Raw genomic sequence first — 18,560 nt, 5'->3', positions numbered from 1 at the left:
GGTCAACCACCGCATACTTAGTTCATAAACTAATTATTACTCCTTCCAATCATAAATACATATCGTTTAGTAAAATATTCTATAAATCTTTTAAAATTTTAACTAACAATAGCTTTTTAAATATTTAGTTTAAAAGCTTTAAAATCATATATTTAGATTTATCTTAAAAAAATATTCTATAATATCACAAATTTAATAAATTTTATAAATATATGTTTAAAAAATATTGATCAAAATAATAAATCAGAAGCTATGTCTTATCAAAATAACCTGTATTTATAATCAGAGGGATGAGAGGGTATAAATGTATTTATGATCAGAGGGATGAGTGGGTATAACTGATTAGATATGATGAAGCAACTATACAACAGGAGGCGACCCTGGCCAGGAGAAAGGATAATTTGCCGGTCTGATTTTCGCAGATGGCACGCAGGGGCAAAATCATTTCGATGCGGATGCTCGTGGAAACATCTGCATCAGATGTCGGTGCTGTGTTTAATCCGTCACCTGCTTCGGTGACGGTTCGCGCCAAGTGCAAGGGAGGCGCATCTATAAACAACTGCAAGCGTCTTGAAAATATGCAGCTTGCCTGCTTAATTATGCTTATGACTAGTCCAGTTTAGCTCGATTAGAAGATGCTAATTGAAAATTTGCATGACGATGGTGGTAGAGTAAGCAATGGTTCAGAGAAGCATTTTTTTATGGGTTTGTTTAGAGGAATTTTTTTGATAGACTTGTGAGGTTTTGCCATGAACACTATTTTTTTCACATGCCAAATAAATTTCAATTGTTTGAAAACAGGATCGACGTCTCAGACGACGAAGAAAGGCCGCCGCTGGCAGGGTTAGAGGAGGGGATTCGATTTGTGATAGGATTCTCCATCGGTGAGTTTAGAGGGAGGTCATAGGAGGTAGATCAACCCAAAAGGAGTCTAGCATGAGACGGAGCGGTGAGACGGGGGAGTATGGCTGATGGGCAATACCAGAGTGAGGGCGAACGGAGATAGCTTGGTAGAGGCAGGTTAGTGCAGTGGCCGGTGAATTCGAAGGGGAGATGGGTAGAGGTGGTCTGAAGCAAACACAGGAGCCGTGGCGGAAGGTTGCCCATCCAATATCTCACAGACATTGCTGAAAAAATTATTAAAAAAAATAAGTATCTGAGTAATAGCAACGCTCTTTTTCTCACAATGCAGAGAGCCGAGTGAAGCATGGCCAGTCAAGCCCAAGGCTCAGATAGAAATGGGCTTCTAGTTTTCTCACTAGCCCCAGAATACGAGGCCCAAACAAAGCCCACTCAACTTCCTTCTGTCTCCGCCGCTGCCGACGAGCCGCGCAACCGCATCACACGACACACGGCGGGGTCCCGCATCCTGGGTGGCGGCGGAAGCGCCACCGTACGCGCCGCGGCCTCCGCACTCCGTAACAGCGCCGGCATGGGCCTCCCCGTCGGCCGCCACATCGTCCCCGACAAGCCCGTAAGGCCCCCGCATCCCGGATCCAAATCCGACCCAAGCTAAGGCTCCTCCCCACGCGGTGAATCTCCGTCTCTAGTCGATTCGATTTGGGGAATTTGTTTTGGGTCGCAGCTCCCCGTGACCGACGAGCTGGTGTGGGACAACGGCACGCCCTTCCCCGAGCCCTGCATCGACCGCCTCGCCCCGCACATCGGCAAGGTAGTGTGATTGTATGAACCTGATCCGATCCGCCAACTGCACCTGCGCGCCGCATCCATCGCGCCGCGCTGCATCACGGGCTTCTGAAATCGGTTTGATCCCGCGTGCTTTGGTTGATTGGTGTTGTGTTTGGGTGGCTAGTACGAGGCGTTGGCATGGCTGTGCGGAGGGCTAGGGTTCTTCGCTGCTCTCCGTGTGGCTGCCGCTGCGAACGACAAGGCATCCAAGGTCCCATATGTGAGTGCTCATTGCCTACTGCTGTTCCTCGAAGCGCATTTCGATCTTCCGGTGTTTGTTGTGCTATAGATATTGCTATAGATATCGCTCCTGTTACAGCAGCTGTGTTTAGACTATGGTATGCTAGAAACTTGCCTTAGGATTGTTCTGAAGTTGCTAGAAGATATTTTTACTCCAAGGCGCTGTCGGAAAAATGATATATTGCTTTAAGATGATACAAATGCTGGATCCTTACGGAGAATGATGCCTTAGGGTTGGTCAAATTAGAGTTAAATACATATGTACGCAACATGTTGATGACTACAGTAAATGAATGTGAGAACTAAACTATATAAGCTTGTTTCCTCTGGCGCGTTAGTTGCATACTTTGACAAGGTTGTAGGGAAATCAGCAACCACTGAAAATGAACTGTAATCCAGGCAGCATTTTAGCTCCACTGTCGGTTTAATAAGTGTTTCATAGATTATTTAATCATCAATGGCATGTCTATTTCACACTTTGTAATCGATGTCTAAAGAGGGATGGCAATGCCCTACGATTTATGAATGCAGACTTAAATCATATTGTTTTTTTAATCGGTTTATATAAGGATGTCTGGTCTTGATATGTTTTGCTGAACAAGCTAATCATGTTGTTCCTTGCAGACTCCAAAAGTCTACCCGTACGACAATTTGAGAGTGGAGCTTGGTGATAGACCATAGACGACTATTCTCCTGCTTGATCAAGGAGCACCGTAATGAATTAAGCGAGCACCGTGATGAATTGAGGTTTTTGGCTTCGATCATCAGAGGAACAGAAAGAAAAAACTTGTTGTTTATCATGGTTGCTTCTGTTGTCATTACGATGTTGTAAACTACCATCAGGCGATTTGCTTAATCTTGTCAAGCATGGCTAGAATAATGCAATGTGGACCGTCAACGATTTGGTGTCAGAATTTCTTTCCTCATATGTGGTGTCTTGCATCATTCGTCGTCTGTTTCACCAACGTTTCTATAGGTGGAAGCTGGGATGCATCTTGATGCACCGTGCACTGATAAGCAGGTTGTGACTTTGGTTAATGCATTCGTGACGTTTCGCTTGTGTATGTCATTTATAATGTCGCCATCACAAACAATTCACAATGCATGGATGCACTGAATTAGTCCGAACAAGCTTAATTACGATTCAGAAGCCTAATTAATCATCACAATCTCAAGCTTATAAACTAGCAAACACTCAACACGATTTACTTCAACAATATAAGGCATTTTTGTTTTAAAAAAGTCAAACTTTATAAGTCTTGACCAATAATTAGTTAAATTATATGCATGTTTAGCATGTAAAATTTGTTTTGTATATATTTCAAAGCATTTTTAATATTATGTTGATTTTATAGCAATTGATAGCATATTTTGAGAGAAATTAATAGTCAAAGTTATTTACTTTAGATGAGTTTTTTTAAGACAAAATAAGTCTTACATTCTTGAATAGAAGTAATACACAACAATCATATAGGCACCACCATCATAGTAGTACAGGATCACACTAGACACAAAACAATGAAGCAGTATAATGGAACATATAGTAGTTAGTACACGATCACACGAGACACAATAATCATATAGATGATTTTTTCAAAGCAAAATATACCTTATACTATCGAACGATGCCTTACATTTTTGAACGGATGGAGTACACAATATTCATACAGGCACCACCATCGTAGTAGTGCACCATCACACAGACACAAAACAATGAAGCACTAAAATCCCATGCATGCATGGGATTGGGCACTACGACGTAGGCATCTTAATTAGCTAGGGGGCACTGGAAGCCAGCCGGGACCTTGTTGCCGCAGTAGTTGACGAGGACGCTGAGCTCGACAGGGAGGCTCAGCTCGAGGACGCCCAGCACGTTGGCCCGGAGCGCCGTGCACAGGCACACGGCCGCGTCTAGGTCCGCCAGCCCGCCGAGGAGCTCGCAGCACGGCTGCTTCTTGGAGTTGGACGACGACGACGACGTGGGCGAGCCCTGCTGCCCCAGCTCCAGGCTCACCAGCCCTCCCAGCACGCTCGCGCACGCCCCCAGCTTCAGCGCGTTCACCGGGCACTTGCCCCCGCTCGGCGGCGGAGACGTGGGGCTCGGCGGCTTCGTCGGGGAGCATGGAGCCGGCACGAGCGGCGACTTGGGGCACGAACTGCATGACTCCGAGAGGGTCGTTGCGTGGAGGAGGAGGAGGTTTAGCGTCAGAACGGCGGCGAGCATGGCCGTGCTACTACCTGTTTTGCGTGCCGTTGCCATGGCTGAGCCGCTCAGGAGATGAGCTATGTGTGTACGTGTGAATAATTGCGTGTGTTGCAGGTCGGGAGATTTGGAGAGCGTGTAGCTAGCGTACAAGTGCATGCGTTCTAGCCGGCTGCCGTGCGGTGGTATTTATAGGGGTGGGGGGCACGTAGTTACCTGGAATTTCTCGATGGAATTCGATGGTGCGACAAGCAGCATATCTTTTTAGCTCGAGTGAATGAGCTAGTGTGATTGATGTAACTGACTGACAACTAGCTAGTTGCATGATGTCAGTGATGAACTAGTGGGCGCGCACTGATCGATCGATCGAGCTAGCGAGAGGGGATTGAAGGAGACACTGGCCGAACTAGGGCATGCGGTTGCAATGGCGGACCAGCAATTTCATCACGGACAGTTGGGGCAGCTGCTCCATCGGTGCACGCTGCTTGTCCTGACGATCGGTGCGGGCACTCCTGTAGCTTTAACGCGGTGGTGTAGGATGTAATGTGATGGTTCTTTACTGTAGCATCAGTGCACGCGTGTTCTTCTTGTCGGTGGTCTAGTAATGCAAATGCAACAGAAGGGTATTTGGATCTCTCTGTTTGAACTTTTTCGCAGTTTTACGGCAACAAGTAGATGGAGATGCATATATACATGCAGGTATATACGCGTATACTAGCAGCGTAGCACACGCTAGCCAGTATATACGGTAGTTCACGTTTGTTTAAGCTTCTCTATACTTCTGTATTTCCATTTTAATCTTCAAGGGGAAAAAAATAAAGATCTGTATTTGCGTCTTGGATCCTGCATAGCTTCTGCAGACCATCTGTGATTTATAAGGCCCATGAGATACATTGATCATAAAGCCCATAAACTCAAATCCGTTGGAAGTTCTACTGTGGTTGTGGGTAACAATGAACAGCCATAGCATCTCACGCATGATTAAACTGCGGCTTAATCAATCAGATACAGTCTGCTTGAAGGTTGGTGAACACATCATGCCTACAGTACGCACTGATCGCTGAATTTGATATATATGTTAAGGTCCATAGTTAAGAGTTAAGGCGATGGTTTGTTTGCCAGTGCGAATTTGATATGCGTTAAACATTTTCACGCCGCCTCGCCGGCCGGCCTGCCTGCCTAAACGTTCTCTGCTCGCGCTTCTGCTTGTCGAGCGCCGGCAACCTGGACCTGGACCTGGACCTGGACCTGAACCTGAAGATATACTGTGTAACGCTCGTTGTTTGGCTGTCCTTGATACGCAAGTTGTTAGGAGAGATACGTCAACATTTTGGCATGAGCCATGAGGGAATACAGAAGCAATTAAGTTGGCTAATCATGTCCAAAACAGTGATGGTCTCGACTCTAATAATCTACGTACAGATATATAGCTAGGCTAATGCAGAAAAAAATAATGATATAGCTGGAATCATTTTGCTTAAGTAGCTAGTGTGTATGATAAGATTGTACAGATCGATCGTTCACAATTTTCAGGTAGCATAAAAAATTAACCACTACTTGCATAAAGAATTATATTTTTGAGGTAGCATCAAAACTGATCACACTACTTAGTATAACCATTGCTTGTTAATGGTTCTCTTTCTGACAGAAAAATACATATATGTGACGGCTAGCTCACACTACAACAGAAACAGTCATCCGAGCCAGGACATCAGTACGGCTAGAATAGAAACACTACTGATGAAGTATCGGTGTCGGTTCATATATTTTCACACTCAATCATCGATTGAGCCGGCTCTTGAAACAAGGCACTTGAAGATTTCAAAATTTGGAGGAATCTACGTGACTAAGATGCTTTAAGGTTAGTAAGATAATCTATATTTCACTTTTACTTAGATTACTTGTTAAATTGCTCTAGATTTGAAAGTATGTGATTGCTTCATGTGATGAATTTTGGGAGGACATGGAGCTCTAATTGAGTAAGAATTACATTTTTCTCATTATAGGGCACATAGAGATGATCTACGACTTTTCATTTGTAGCTAATTTTTTTACTCGATTGTTCTAGATTATGCGACTATGCCAAGGTGGCATAGATCTCTAATTTTCTAGTAGTGATTTAAGAAAAAAAAATGTTAAAATCACCTCTAAATAGATTAAAACATAGCTCTAATTTTTTAGTAGTGAATTAGTAAAAAAGATTAAAATCACCTCTAAATAGATTAACATATTGAATATTAATATTGTGTTGTAGGGATGTCACAACCAACAGCTAGTCGTAAGCGGACGTGATAATATTTAGAAGGTGGGTCCTCCAACTTGGACCAAATGCCAAAAGGTGATAGGCTATCTAACATGGAGCAATCAAGATGCGAGGTAATTTAATAAATTAGATGTGCATTTTAAAATATTGCATGGTTATTAGTTCAATGGTTTTTTAATGATTGCTAAAACATAATGAAAATAAAAAAATATAGATGGATCAGACATGGATGTACAAGGCTGGCCGTCATGGGCCAGAGTTCTTTCTGGGCATGAATGCTTTTTTGAGGGCTGTTGTGGCGTATAGGAAACAAAAAAGCATGATGATCACTATATATGATATCCGTGTGTTGATTGCAAGAATGAGAAATAGTTCTCAGACATAGAGCAGGTCTATGCACACTTATTTCACATGGGTTTTAAGCCTGGCTATATCCGCTGGACCGAGCATAGTGAATATGAGGAGATCGTGTATGAAGAGTAGCGTACAGTCAAGGAATAAGGAGGCAATGATATAGCGGCTGACAAAGACATTGATATGTTGACATTTGAAGATACTTTTGTTGGTAACGACGATGATAACCTAGATGAAATATTGCGCAATGCGGAGGGAGACTTCACCAGTGATAGACAACATAAAAAGTTTCAACGCATGATAGAGGACTATAAAGTACCGATGTTCTTGGACTGTAAGAAAGAGCACAATAAGCTGCATGTTTTGCTAATATTACTGCAAATGAAGTCTAGCAATAGTTGGTCTGATAAGGGCTTCAATAAGTCGTTACGATTCTTGAGAGATTTGTTTCTAGAGGGCAACGAGTTGCCTAAAAACATGTACTACGCTAAGCGGATTGTTTGCCCAGTAGAGTTGAAAGTAGAGAAAATACATACATGTCGATACGACTACATGCTGTATTACAACGGGGATACAGAATTGAAAGCGTGTTGTGTTTGTGGTACATCACGGTACAAGTGTAACATTGATGATATTGATAGCGATGATGTAGGGGAGAAGAGTAAAGAGAAAATACCCCCGCTAAGATTTTGTATGAAGTAAAAAAATTACAAATATCATTTATGCTTTAATTAGTACAAATACAACTATAGTATTATAGTTATAGATCTTATTCGTATCTACTAAAAATATACCTTAATTTCTATTAAGTAAAAATATTTTGTTATGCTTTAATTACATGTAATGAAGATGTACTACACAAATTATAAACCTAATATAAAATAAATTACCTAATATATAATAAATTATAGACCTAGATATACAAGAATTTTTTTTGCCAAAAAAGGAAAACAATATTAGTGTCGGTTATAGGAAAAACCGGCACTAATAGCCGTAGCATCAGTGTCGGTTTAGTTGTAAACTGACACTGATATTGGTATCAGTGCCGGTTATAAACCATAGTCGGCACTGATACTCTACACGTCAGATGGTCCGGCGTGCAGACCGGACGCTCTGAGGTGACGACACACACCGAATGGTCTGGCGTCTAAAATTTTCTACACAACGAATGCCTTGTGGTTTACAGTGGTTATGGATGACACACACCGGATGGTCCGACGTTTGGAGTCTGTGCATGTTGGATCATCCGACGTTCACTACCTCCCCGACGCCATCTTAGTGCCAACTTGATTTTACAATTGGCATTGATAGTCCATGCATCAGTGCCAGCTAGATTATACAACCAGCACTGATGCTAGTATCAGTACCGGTTGTAGACCACAATTGGCACTGATACTCTATCCCTATATATATCAAGACATAGCCGCAGCCTCTTCATCCCTTGCGCGCCTGCCAATTCCACTACCTCCCTGACGCCGCAGTCCTCGGAGCCCCGCTATCTCCCCAACGCCGTTGTCCTTGTCCCCGCTGTCGTTCTCGGAGCCCTGCCATCCTCATCGTCGTCCCCATCACCAGAGCACCACCGTCCTCGTCCCCGTCACCGTCCCAAGAGCCCCACCATCCTTGTCCCCGTCGCCATCCCCGGAATTCCGTCATCCTCATCCCCATCGCTGTCCACGAAGCCAACGCTCAACCCTTTTGTGGAGTGTACTGCATAAAGGTTTGTAAACGAAAAAAACAGGATTAAGCCAACATGTGGGATATGTATTCTTGTATATGTTAAAAAATCTTATGATTTGTGTTCTTGAATCTATATGATATGTATTCTTGAATATTTATTTATTTTGCCTCAAAAACTTTTTAGTCCTTACAAGAAATATGTATAATATGTGTTCTTATATATGTAATTTTTCCCTACAAAAATGTTTAGCCCTTTCAAAAAAATTGTATGATAAGTGTTCTCGAATCTCTATGAAACGTGTTCTTAATCCTGTAAGAAATATGTATGATGTGTTCTTGAATCTGTAAAAAAGATTTGAGTCCTCGTTAAAATCTATAAAAAAAATATTATTTCTACCAAATCAGTTTATCTTGACTTTCATTTTGTGCTACATCTTAGAAAATCCGTACAACATCTTATGATATGGGTATACAGATGTCACTACGTGAAAAAAGCTCATAGGTGACGAGTCCTGCACCCATCACCCCGAGTGTGTCGCTGATGACTAGTCATTGGTGATTGATGTCATCGGTGACGGGTCATACTGTTACCCGTCACCTATGAGTGTCTCCTATGTGTTGAGATGACAGACATAAGTGACAGGTAACGTCTTTACCCGTCACTTATGTCTGTCACCTATGTGCTGGAAGGAATATATATGTGACGGATAAGATAGTTACCCGTCATTTATATTTAATATAAGTGATAGGTAACCAGGTTATTCGTCACTTATGTGTATGTTACACTATAGGAATATCCTGTTTTCAAGCTATATCCTAGAGCGTAGTCAGGATTTAGCAGTCGTCTTCTCCCTGCAAACAACAGCAACACACCTAAATCTATATTGACAAACACACATATAAGAACTCGCTTCATCACATAATCGTAAAGGTTACAAAGTTCCAATCAATTCATTACAGAATCACAAATGTTATAAAGTTCCGATCAACTCATATTACATATATAAGACCTCATAACCTAGGGATTCTATAGTGGAACTCGTCGTGTAGGCTTATGACTTCAGCCAAGTAATAAGTGACGGTTTGTAATATGACTCATCACTTATGACTGGTGCAGAAAGATTCGTCACTTATAAACAAGTCATAAGTGACAAGTTTAGTTATTACTCGCCACTCATGTTATAGGTGATGGGTAATATTACGACCTGTTACCTATTATCTGTTATCTGTGATGGTTAAATACCTGATCCTGACCTGAGGCGACATAAGTAACGGGTCGTGTAATGGCCTATCACTTATGTGTGTCTCTTTTGTTCATTTTTCACGTAGTGTGTACACCCAATAATGTTTTTGCAAAATATACACAATACTTGGCATTTGAGCTCAAAACTGCCAATGCACGCAGACAAGATCACGTCAGCACATACGGTTTAGAATGAACATTCTTACTGACAATACGTTGCTTTTACGGCTTAGAACGAATGAACAATTACAAAAAGGTAATACATGTACACAACTCCATAATTCCTCGCAAACAAAAGAAAAGGTACAACTCCATAACAGCATAAATGACCTCGACAATGGTCTAAGATGAAAGAATTTATAGCGACAAACTTATTCGATCGTGCGACTGCGCGCCCTGCAGACAAGCCGCCGGTGCAAGCAATGAAACTTGGAAGTGCGAGGCTGAGTACAAGCGTACATTCTCCCTCAGCTTAGTTGGGGCAAGTGAAGTCGGATGGGCAAAACTTGCCACACTTGTTGAGGACGAGGCTGAGGTTGATGGGGAGGTTGAGGCGGACGCCGAGCACGTTGGCCTTGATGGCGGTGCAGAGGCAGACGGCGGCGTCGAGGTCGACGAGACCCTCCAGCAGCGGGCAGCACTCCTCGTACTGCGGCAGGCCGACCTTGACGGCGCCCAGCACGTTGGCGCACACCTTGAGCTTGAGCGCGTCGATCGGGCACCGCCCGTGGCTACGGGACGGCGTCGGCACGACAGGCGGCGTCGGCACGACAGGCGGCGTCGGCACGACCGGACCGGGGCAGTATGGTGCGCAGCCGTGCACCGCGGCGGCAAAGAGGACGATGCTGAGGGCCAGGAAGAGAGCAAGCTTGGGAGCCATTGGTGATTGATTACTATAGTGTGATCTCGTGAGCAAAGAGAAGTGAGCTATTGCTCTGTGGACTGTGGTGGTGCTAGCTTAGTTTGGGATGGTTTTCTCGGTGTGTTTGGGTGTGCTATTTATAGTTCATCGATCGAGTTGAGGGAGATGCTTGCGCTTGGCGTCGTGCATGGATGAATGCAGCAATACATGTGTGATTCCATCGTTGCTTGGTTGTCCTCGATCTGGAGATGCGCCAGTTGTGAAGGAGAGATAGGACAACATTTTGGCATGTGGAAATACAGAAGCAAGTTGACCAATCGTGCTAAATTCACGTAACCTAGCTATCCAGTGAATCAGTGATGGATGGGTCAGGACTCTATCTATCATCTGGATAGGTTACTACTGGAATCACTCATTTTGCTTGCGTCTGTAGCTACAATGTGCATCATATATACGTACGATTATTAGATGTTCATTCACACACTCTAATTTGCTACTGTATATTAGTTCCTTTCGTTCTGGGAGAAGAACACAGGTGCACCCGGCAGATATTTTCAAGGTATATCCTCACAGGAAATACTGTAAAATGCAGCTCCTGAGTTCACTGAAGCATCTGCATGCATATATGGAGCAGTCCATCGGCACAGGTACATCGGCACGGAAGATTTGCGGTTCGTTATAGGTATAGAGTGATGATTAACGAATATGTCATTCAGCTAAATGGGCACATTTAGAAGCTAAAACTTCCTCTTAAAATTAAAGTGTTATTATGATTTCTTTTTAACGAGAAGAATCTAACCAAAGATAATTTAGTAAAATGACGGTGGGAATGTAGTACCAAATGTTGCTACTATAGAAGTAATGAAACAATACAGCATCTATTTTTTTATTATCATTTTGCTAAGTTTATTTGGCGGGTGGTACAAGTTTCTTTCGGTATTAATCCTTTTCTAGTGTCTCTAATATGTTTGGTGGCTGGCTTAATAGGTTAAGTCGAAAACTTAAGCATCACATTTTGGTTCGAGCGAATGCTCTTTATTGGGTATTATGATTGAGTCGTAATGATATGATCTTTGACAAACCAATAGCTCAAACTTCTATGCAGGTTTTTTTAGGCACACATTAGATTCGCTTTTTATTCTTACTATAAAAGGTGGAGAAGCGGTCTCTTATAAATGATACATATCGACGTTTAGAGATAACAATGATAAAGGTCTGCACCAGGCATGAGTGACCATTTAGTAATCGATATTGTGTTTGGTATGGTTTCTGAGTCTGTTCATGGGACACTCATGTCGTGTGTTGATTTTTTATGTATCACTCAGAATACCAGATTATTTGTTGAACTTTATAATAATAGATGATTATATGCATAACATTATGCATATATTGGAATAAGAACTATTCTTTTATTAAAAAAAATGGAGCAGTCCTGCTCCCAGCTGGTTGCATGTGACGATGTGTTATCACTCATGCTTGATTTTTTTTTCAGCACTATTGTATTCGCTAACGAACAAAGTAGAGTTCGCAGCAAAGTAAGATCAATCAGTGATTAACACGTCGTGGTGTGAGTACAAGAAGCGTAATTCCAGGCTTGATCGCTCATCAGTAGCACAGTACTCACTCTAAAAATCGTACAACTTGGTGTGAGCACTCGGACTTTTGCTAACGCGGTGGGCAAGGAAATATGGGCGCCACCGGAAACTGATCTCGAGGATTACATATACAGTATTATATCCGTCCACGCACGATCCGATGAACGATGGTGCGTGCAGCTTTTGGCCTGAACCCTGAAGACAGAACCAGCTGGATATCCGAACCAGACAGACGTCCCTGCATGTGTTCATTTGTACCTTTCTGTTCGAGATTTGACACTTTGAGTACCGTACTTGTTTACAAGTGCAGAAGTATAGCGAGAGAGAAATTAGGAGGAAGACGCACCTGGCAGGTGCCGGGGTTCCATTTATATAATGGCTCGTGAGAGCGACTAGAGGGATTACAATGATATAATTGTTATAATATGTGTAACTAATCGTATCGCTAATATTCCTATGTAGTTGGAGTAGGAGGTGACTAGACGTAAAGACTGGACCGGAAATCAAGAAACAGTTGAGTCGGCAACCCTTTCGTCATGATGTCAGTGAATTGGAGAATGGACGGCACGTGTAAAACACGAACGTGACCGATGGAGACCTTTTCTCGCACGAAATGAATGTTGATCTTGATATGCTTTGTTCGTCTATGTTGGACGAGGTTGGACGACATGTAGATCGCACTCATGTTGTCGCAATAAACGAGAGTAGCAGTCCGTAGTGGTAGATGAAGCTCCTGAAGTAACTGTTGAAGCCAGTAGCATTCAGCAACAGCATGGGCGATGACATGGTATTCCGCTTCGGCACTAGAGTGGGAGACTGTAGTCTAACGCTTGGATGACCACGAGACGATGTTGTCTCCCAAGTAGACATAGAAGCCGAAAGTCGAACGATGAGAGTTAGGGCAGCCAGCCCAATCCGCATCAGAGTACGCAGTGAGAGAGGTAGCTGGTGTAGCCTGGAGGTGAAGACCGAAGCCGAGTGTGCCCTTCACATACCACAAAATGTGCTTGATGAGCGCAAGATGGGGATCGTGAGGAGCATGCATGTGAAGGCACACTTGTTGAATGGCGTAAGCGATGTCGGGACGCGTCAGAGTCAAGTACTAAAGTGCACCAGCAAGACTCCAATACTCTGTCGCGTCCTTGACTAGGTCACCGGCCATGGCGGACAGCTTGGCCTAAGTGTCCACAGGGGTCGTGGTCGAGTGGCACACAGCCATGCTGGCATGCTGAAGGAGGTCAACAACGTACAATCGCTGGGACAGGAAAAGCCCGGACGTTGATCGAGTCACCGAAATGCCAAGGAAGTAGTGGAGGTCACTGAGGTCCATCATGGCAAATTCGTTGTGGTGCCGACGGGTGATGCGTGAAAGAAGCTCGGTGGAAGAGGCGGTGAGGACGATGTCGTCGACATACAACAGCATGTACGAGATGGCATCGCCATCATGAAGGACAAATAGCGACGTGTCAAAGAGGGACGCCACAAAGCCCAACTTACGAGTGTATGTGGCGAACCGCTGGTACCAAGCGCGGGGCGCCTGCTTGAGACCGTATATAGACTTCTGGAGGTGATAGACGTGCTGAGGTCGAGAGGGGTCGACGAAGCCAGACGGTTGCTCACAAAACACCGCCTCGTCTAACGTACTGTGGAGGAACACGTTCTTGACATTGAGTTGGCAAATCGGCCAGGAGCGAGAGACAGCGATGCTCAGCACAATGTGGATGTTCGTCGGCTTCACAACTGGGCTAAAGGTCTCGTCATAGTCGATCTCTGGCAGTTGAGAGAAACCGCGAACGACCCAACATGCCTTGTAGCATCCGAGGGATCCATCAGAGTGGAACTTATGTTTGTAGACCCACTTGTCGGAGACGATATTAGCACCAAAGGAACAAGGGACGAGAGTCCATGTCCCGTTGTCCATGAGAGCAGTTTATTCATCGGACATAGCTTGACGCCAGTGGGTGTCCGTGAAAGTGCCTAGAGGGGGGGGGGGTGAATAGGCTTTTCTGAAATTTAAAACTAAAAACAGCGGATTAAACTGCCGGATATTCCGGTGAAGTTCGGATACTCCGGTATGGTCCGGAGTATCCGGTCTAGTCCGAAGTCTCCGGCCTGACAGGAAATTTTAGAATAAATTTGAACTAAAGATCACAGCTAGATTCTATGAGATTCACTAGGTCAAGTAGATATTACTAAGCTAGAATAACAATTAAAACTAGCAAGATTGATACTATAGCAATTTAAATGACAAATCATCAAAAGCACACGATCAAGTAAATTTCACAAGTAAGAACACGAGAAAATATCCCGGAGTTCGGCCACCTCACAAAGAAGTGCCTACGTCTCCGTTGAGGAGCTCACAAAGAGCCGGGTCTTCTCCAACCCTATCCTCTTCTAGCGACCACAAAGATCAAGCTAGAAATTCTTACTCAATTATGAAGATGCTTACAAACTTTCCGAGGCACACCACAAGATTTGGGTGCTCTTCGGGCGACTCCTTTCCTTCTAGAAACCCAAAGCTTCAAAGGAGATGATCGCAGTAAATGCTCAATGAAGAAATCAATGCTCAAGTGGCTTGAACCCTCTCCAAACACACACTCTCAAATTTGTGCAAATTTGGCTATAGAGATGATTGAAGAGACTTTGAATGCTCTTAAAGTGCTCAAGAGGTCTCAAGGAAACCAGCCACAGCAAGCTCTAAATGATATGGAGAGAGGAGGCATTTATAGCCCTCTCTCACAGACTAGCCGTTACTGTTTTTGTCAGAGCTTACCGGAGTATCCGGTGAACACCGGAGTCTCCGGTCCTAATTCCAAAAACGGCGTCAGAACGGTCACGAACGTGTCAGAACTAGCCGTTACAGTTCTGTTTAATTACTGGAGTCTCCGGTGAACACCGGAGTCTCCGGTCCTGACAGATTTTCCAAAACAGACTAAGTCCGGAGACTAGCCGGATCCTCCGGCATCTCCAGGTACCGGAGTATCCGGTGAACACCGGAGACTCCGGTCTTTACTATTTTTTATCAAAAAGATTAAAAGCTAACCGAGAGCCTCTGCCGGAGTCTACCTCGGAGACTCCGACTGCACACAAAACATTTTACCGCAGTATCCGGTGAACACCGGAGACTCCGGTCTTTTTCTTGAAAAGATTAACCCGTAACCGAGACTCTCTGCCGGAGGCTAGCTCGGAGACTCCGGCTGAACGCTGAGTACCGGAGTATCCGGTGAACACCGGAGACTCCGGACTCAGAAGATTTTCAGAAAGAGTTTCGTGTCCGTGAGTGAATGTGTCTCTCAATTGGGTGATTCTAAAGGATCTCTTGAGCATTGAGACACTAATCAAGCAAATGAATTCATCCATCTAAGAAAAAAAATCTATCCTAGACTCAATTTCAAAAGTAAAAAGAATTTAAGCCCTATCTTATATCCTTCGTTGATTCTTCAATTGTTTCGACGGGCGTCAAACGTCATTTACCTTCACAACTAATGCTCATACCTGTTCAATACTCACAAAGCATGTTAGTTCTTTAATCGTTTTGTCATCAATAAGCCAAAACCCACTTAGGGGGTCTAGATGCACTTTCAGTCCGGAAGAGCATCACGATACATCTTGGGGATGGGGAAAGAGCATCATGGACGATCGACAGGTTGAGCTGATTGACAGGAACGACAATCTCGTCCTTGGCACGCGTCCACATATGATGTGGGCTAGGTGCCGGCCTGACGGAGGGCCACAACACAGGTGCCATGGCAGTGGGCGCGACCGAGCCACCTCATTCCAAGGGCCCAGTGGAGCCACCCTCCGGAGGCCTTGCGGAACCCTCTTGATGTGAAGGCCAATGGGGTGATACCAAGGCCGTGGGTGCGGGCAACGTTGAACTTGCAGTGTGAGGTGCAGCCCCCTAACTAAGTCATTACAGTTGAGGCAGCTGGAGCACCGCATGCATGCTCATTGGTGGGAGCACGAACACGAGGTGGAGGAAGGTCCGACACAGTAAAATCCTACAAAAAATTCAGCTGGGTAGCCATAGTTTGTGGTTGTGAGTAGGGGTACAATCGGATCTGATCCAGATGGATATCGCTGATCCTATATCCTATCTCACTTTTTTCTTGGGGTCATATCGGACACGGATAGTGTCAAACAGTGTTGGACACGGATATCGGTCATCCCATATCTGCTTCGGACCCCTTCGGGCAGTTAGATGGTTGGATAGATAGAATTTTTTTTATTTCATTTGCATCCAAAAATCACAATAGGTTTTCTCGCAACACCTAACGTTCAAATACTTTGGATATCGGATTGGATACAGATGAATAGTATCAAACAATGTCGGACACGGATATCGGTCATCCCATATTTGCTTTGAACCCCTTCAGGCGGTCGGACGGTCGGGAAATATCCATCCTGTTTGCACCCCTAGTTGTGAGTTTGATGATGTGAAGGGAAAAATGGAGTTTTCAAAAACCACATGGCATGATATGATGATATGTCGAGTGACTGGGTCATAGCATCGGTAACCTTAGTGAGAAGAGGTGTCGAGGGTTAATTCCTGACAATGATTTCGGGATGTACCGATCGAAGGGCACGTGAACAACGTCGGGGTGTGTGTGTGTGTGTGTGTGTGTGTGTGTGTGTGTGTGTGTGTGTGTGTGTGTGTGTGTGTGTGTGTGTGTGTGTGTGTGTGTGTGTGTGTGTGTGTGTGTGTGTGTGTGTGTTGGTGTTGAACTAAAGGACACTGAGGTTATCTAGATTCAGGCCTCCCGAAAGATAACAACCATACGTCATATGTATTTTGTTATGAGTGCCTGTGAATCAGTTATCGATCCTCCTTTACAAACTAGGTCCTCCTCTCTTTGTATACCAGAGGGAGGGAGAACTTACAAGTCGGCCTCGATTAGCAGACCCATGTCTGGTTAGATATTCTACTCTTGGATCATATCCTGGAGAACCAGGTAAGCCCAACTTGCCCTAAGAGCTTTGAGTGCTTGTCCCATCACCGTGCGTTGTAAGATCGTTTGCCTAGCCATCATGTCCTTATGCCCTGTGAATCTACCCGCAAAACCATCAACTTGCCTAGTCGTTCTACAGATCCTATCTCGTCAACCGTGCGGTGTTGCGTTGGCCCGCAAGGCCCCATCCGTAGTATTTAATGCTATGGGATAGGGCAGTGCCCAACCACACTGGCCATGACTTTGTTCACTAGATGGGGTGTCTGGGGAAGAAAAACACTTAAGTAGATAGCAATAAATATGATTAGATGGGTTAAGTAAGGATCGGCCCTGTGACCAGCATGGGCTAATCGTGGGATCTCATAATATCATAAGGAGGCTAGTTGCACAAGTCTTGCGCTGGTCGTGCGAGCTTGGACTTGTCGCGCGATGGGCCAGGGTTCAAAAAATATCCCTCGTCGGTCGTCATATCCCTCATGGGATCTGTTAGCTTGGATGCCCCCTTACTCAATACTCCCACAGTAGCCCCTAAGCTCCCCCGTGGCCGTGGTCAGATCTAGTCACACCACTCGGACCTCGAGGGAACATAGTTCACCCAGAGAGTGGTCGCCAACGCCATTTAGCTTTCAGAATTTGACTCTGAACTTCATGTTGCGTGGGGAAGTTAAGCATCCTGAGATGAAGAGAGAGATATTTAATGTTTTCGGACTCGAGGGGCTTTCGGTTCCTCATGCGTGCCCCTTTGGACTTCAAGCGGTTTGGATGCCGCACCGATTGAGATTCCTCAGTACTTCCTATGGCAAGGTATCTATGGTGGAATGTGTAAGAAAACTAGGGTGCTGATGCCCAGGCGCTGCCACGCGTGCACGGGTTTGGCCCGGGCGTGGCCATGAGTCCGCTTGGTAGTAAATGGTAGGATCGCGGGGACATTTTCCATGGTGTTTCCACCTTCCACCCCAGGCATGAATCAATGGCTGGCTGGACTATAAAAGCAAGAGTTCACCCAGCAGGCCACCCATCGATGCCTTTTGCAAAGCAAGAAGACAACTCTCCCTGAATCATGGCATCCTCCTCCCATCCTTCACCGGGAAGGTTGATGGGTTTGGAGGATTTGGCAAGGTCTGAGCTGCCCCCGATGCTGGCTCCGCTGGTGTTGGTGCCCCTGAGGGTAGACTATCTCAAGGACCTACTCGCATGGTTGGAGCTGGCCACCCTCGTGCTTCCCTCGCTGCAGAGAGGGCCTCCCCCTGCCATTGCTATTTGATCACTGAACCGAGCGGTCGCCCCGAGGGAGGTTATAGACATCTTCGACAATGAGGAGGAGATCGACTAGGACCTTCTACAGAAGAAGATCGATGAAGAGGAGAAAGCGGAGGAGGAGCAGAAAAAGGTTAGCAAATCCAGCAGGGGCACCATGCTAGCCATCTTGCCTGGCCCCTACGTCGGCCGTCGGCCAATTCCTGGGGCGACCAGCTACCGCCC

General features: G+C 44.9%; 3 protein-coding genes across 4 annotated transcripts; 1 reads left to right on the top strand and 2 right to left on the bottom strand.

Annotated features, from left to right (window-relative positions):
- The first annotated feature begins 1,207 nt into the window (after window positions 1-1,207).
- On the top strand, window positions 1,208-2,855 carry LOC133902957 (NADH dehydrogenase [ubiquinone] 1 beta subcomplex subunit 8, mitochondrial-like). Of its 2 annotated transcripts, XM_062344287.1 has the most exons (4): window positions 1,208-1,474; window positions 1,586-1,672; window positions 1,814-1,909; window positions 2,554-2,855. In XM_062344287.1, the coding sequence occupies exons 1-4, from the start codon at window positions 1,208-1,210 to the stop codon at window positions 2,608-2,610; spliced, it is 507 nt and encodes a 168-aa protein (XP_062200271.1). In that variant the 3' UTR covers window positions 2,611-2,855. The 2 variants fall into 2 exon arrangements, 1 of the variants encoding a protein (XP_062200271.1); XR_009907172.1 differs by having other exon boundaries at window positions 1,346-1,672; window positions 1,820-1,909; window positions 2,554-2,599.
- An 842-nt stretch (window positions 2,856-3,697) lies between these two features.
- Window positions 3,698-4,189, bottom strand: LOC133904006 (putative lipid-binding protein AIR1). The gene has a single exon (XM_062345496.1). The coding sequence runs from the start codon at window positions 4,187-4,189 to the stop codon at window positions 3,698-3,700; it is 492 nt and encodes a 163-aa protein (XP_062201480.1).
- Window positions 4,190-9,861: 5,672 nt separating this feature from the next.
- On the bottom strand, window positions 9,862-10,664 carry LOC133903536 (cortical cell-delineating protein-like). Its single transcript, XM_062344951.1, has one exon. It carries the CDS (start codon window positions 10,550-10,552, stop codon window positions 10,145-10,147), a length of 408 nt encoding a protein of 135 aa, XP_062200935.1. The 5' UTR covers window positions 10,553-10,664; the 3' UTR covers window positions 9,862-10,144.
- Between the last annotated feature and the right edge of the window lie 7,896 nt (window positions 10,665-18,560).

The sequence above is a fragment of the Phragmites australis genome, chromosome 21 (assembly GCF_958298935.1).
Source record: "Phragmites australis chromosome 21, lpPhrAust1.1, whole genome shotgun sequence".
Taxonomy (NCBI): Eukaryota; Viridiplantae; Streptophyta; class Magnoliopsida; order Poales; family Poaceae; genus Phragmites; species Phragmites australis.
Note: the sequence above shows the minus strand (reverse complement) of the source record. Positions and strands in the feature narration are given on the sequence as shown.

Bases quoted from the DNA above. Each gene is read 5' to 3' on its own strand.
- LOC133903536 (XM_062344951.1), bottom strand. From the start codon at position 10,552: ATGGCTCCCAAGCTTGCTCTCTTCCTGGCCCTCAGCATCGTCCTCTTT.
- LOC133904006 (XM_062345496.1), bottom strand. From the start codon at position 4,189: ATGGCAACGGCACGCAAAACAGGTAGTAGCACGGCCATGCTCGCCGCC.
- LOC133902957 (XM_062344287.1), top strand. From the start codon at position 1,208: ATGGCCAGTCAAGCCCAAGGCTCAGATAGAAATGGGCTTCTAGTTTTC. The intron at 1,673-1,813 runs GTAGTGTGATTG...TTGGGTGGCTAG, and splicing joins TCGCCCCGCACATCGGCAAG to TACGAGGCGTTGGCATGGCT. The intron at 1,910-2,553 runs GTGAGTGCTCAT...TGTTCCTTGCAG, and splicing joins AGGCATCCAAGGTCCCATAT to ACTCCAAAAGTCTACCCGTA.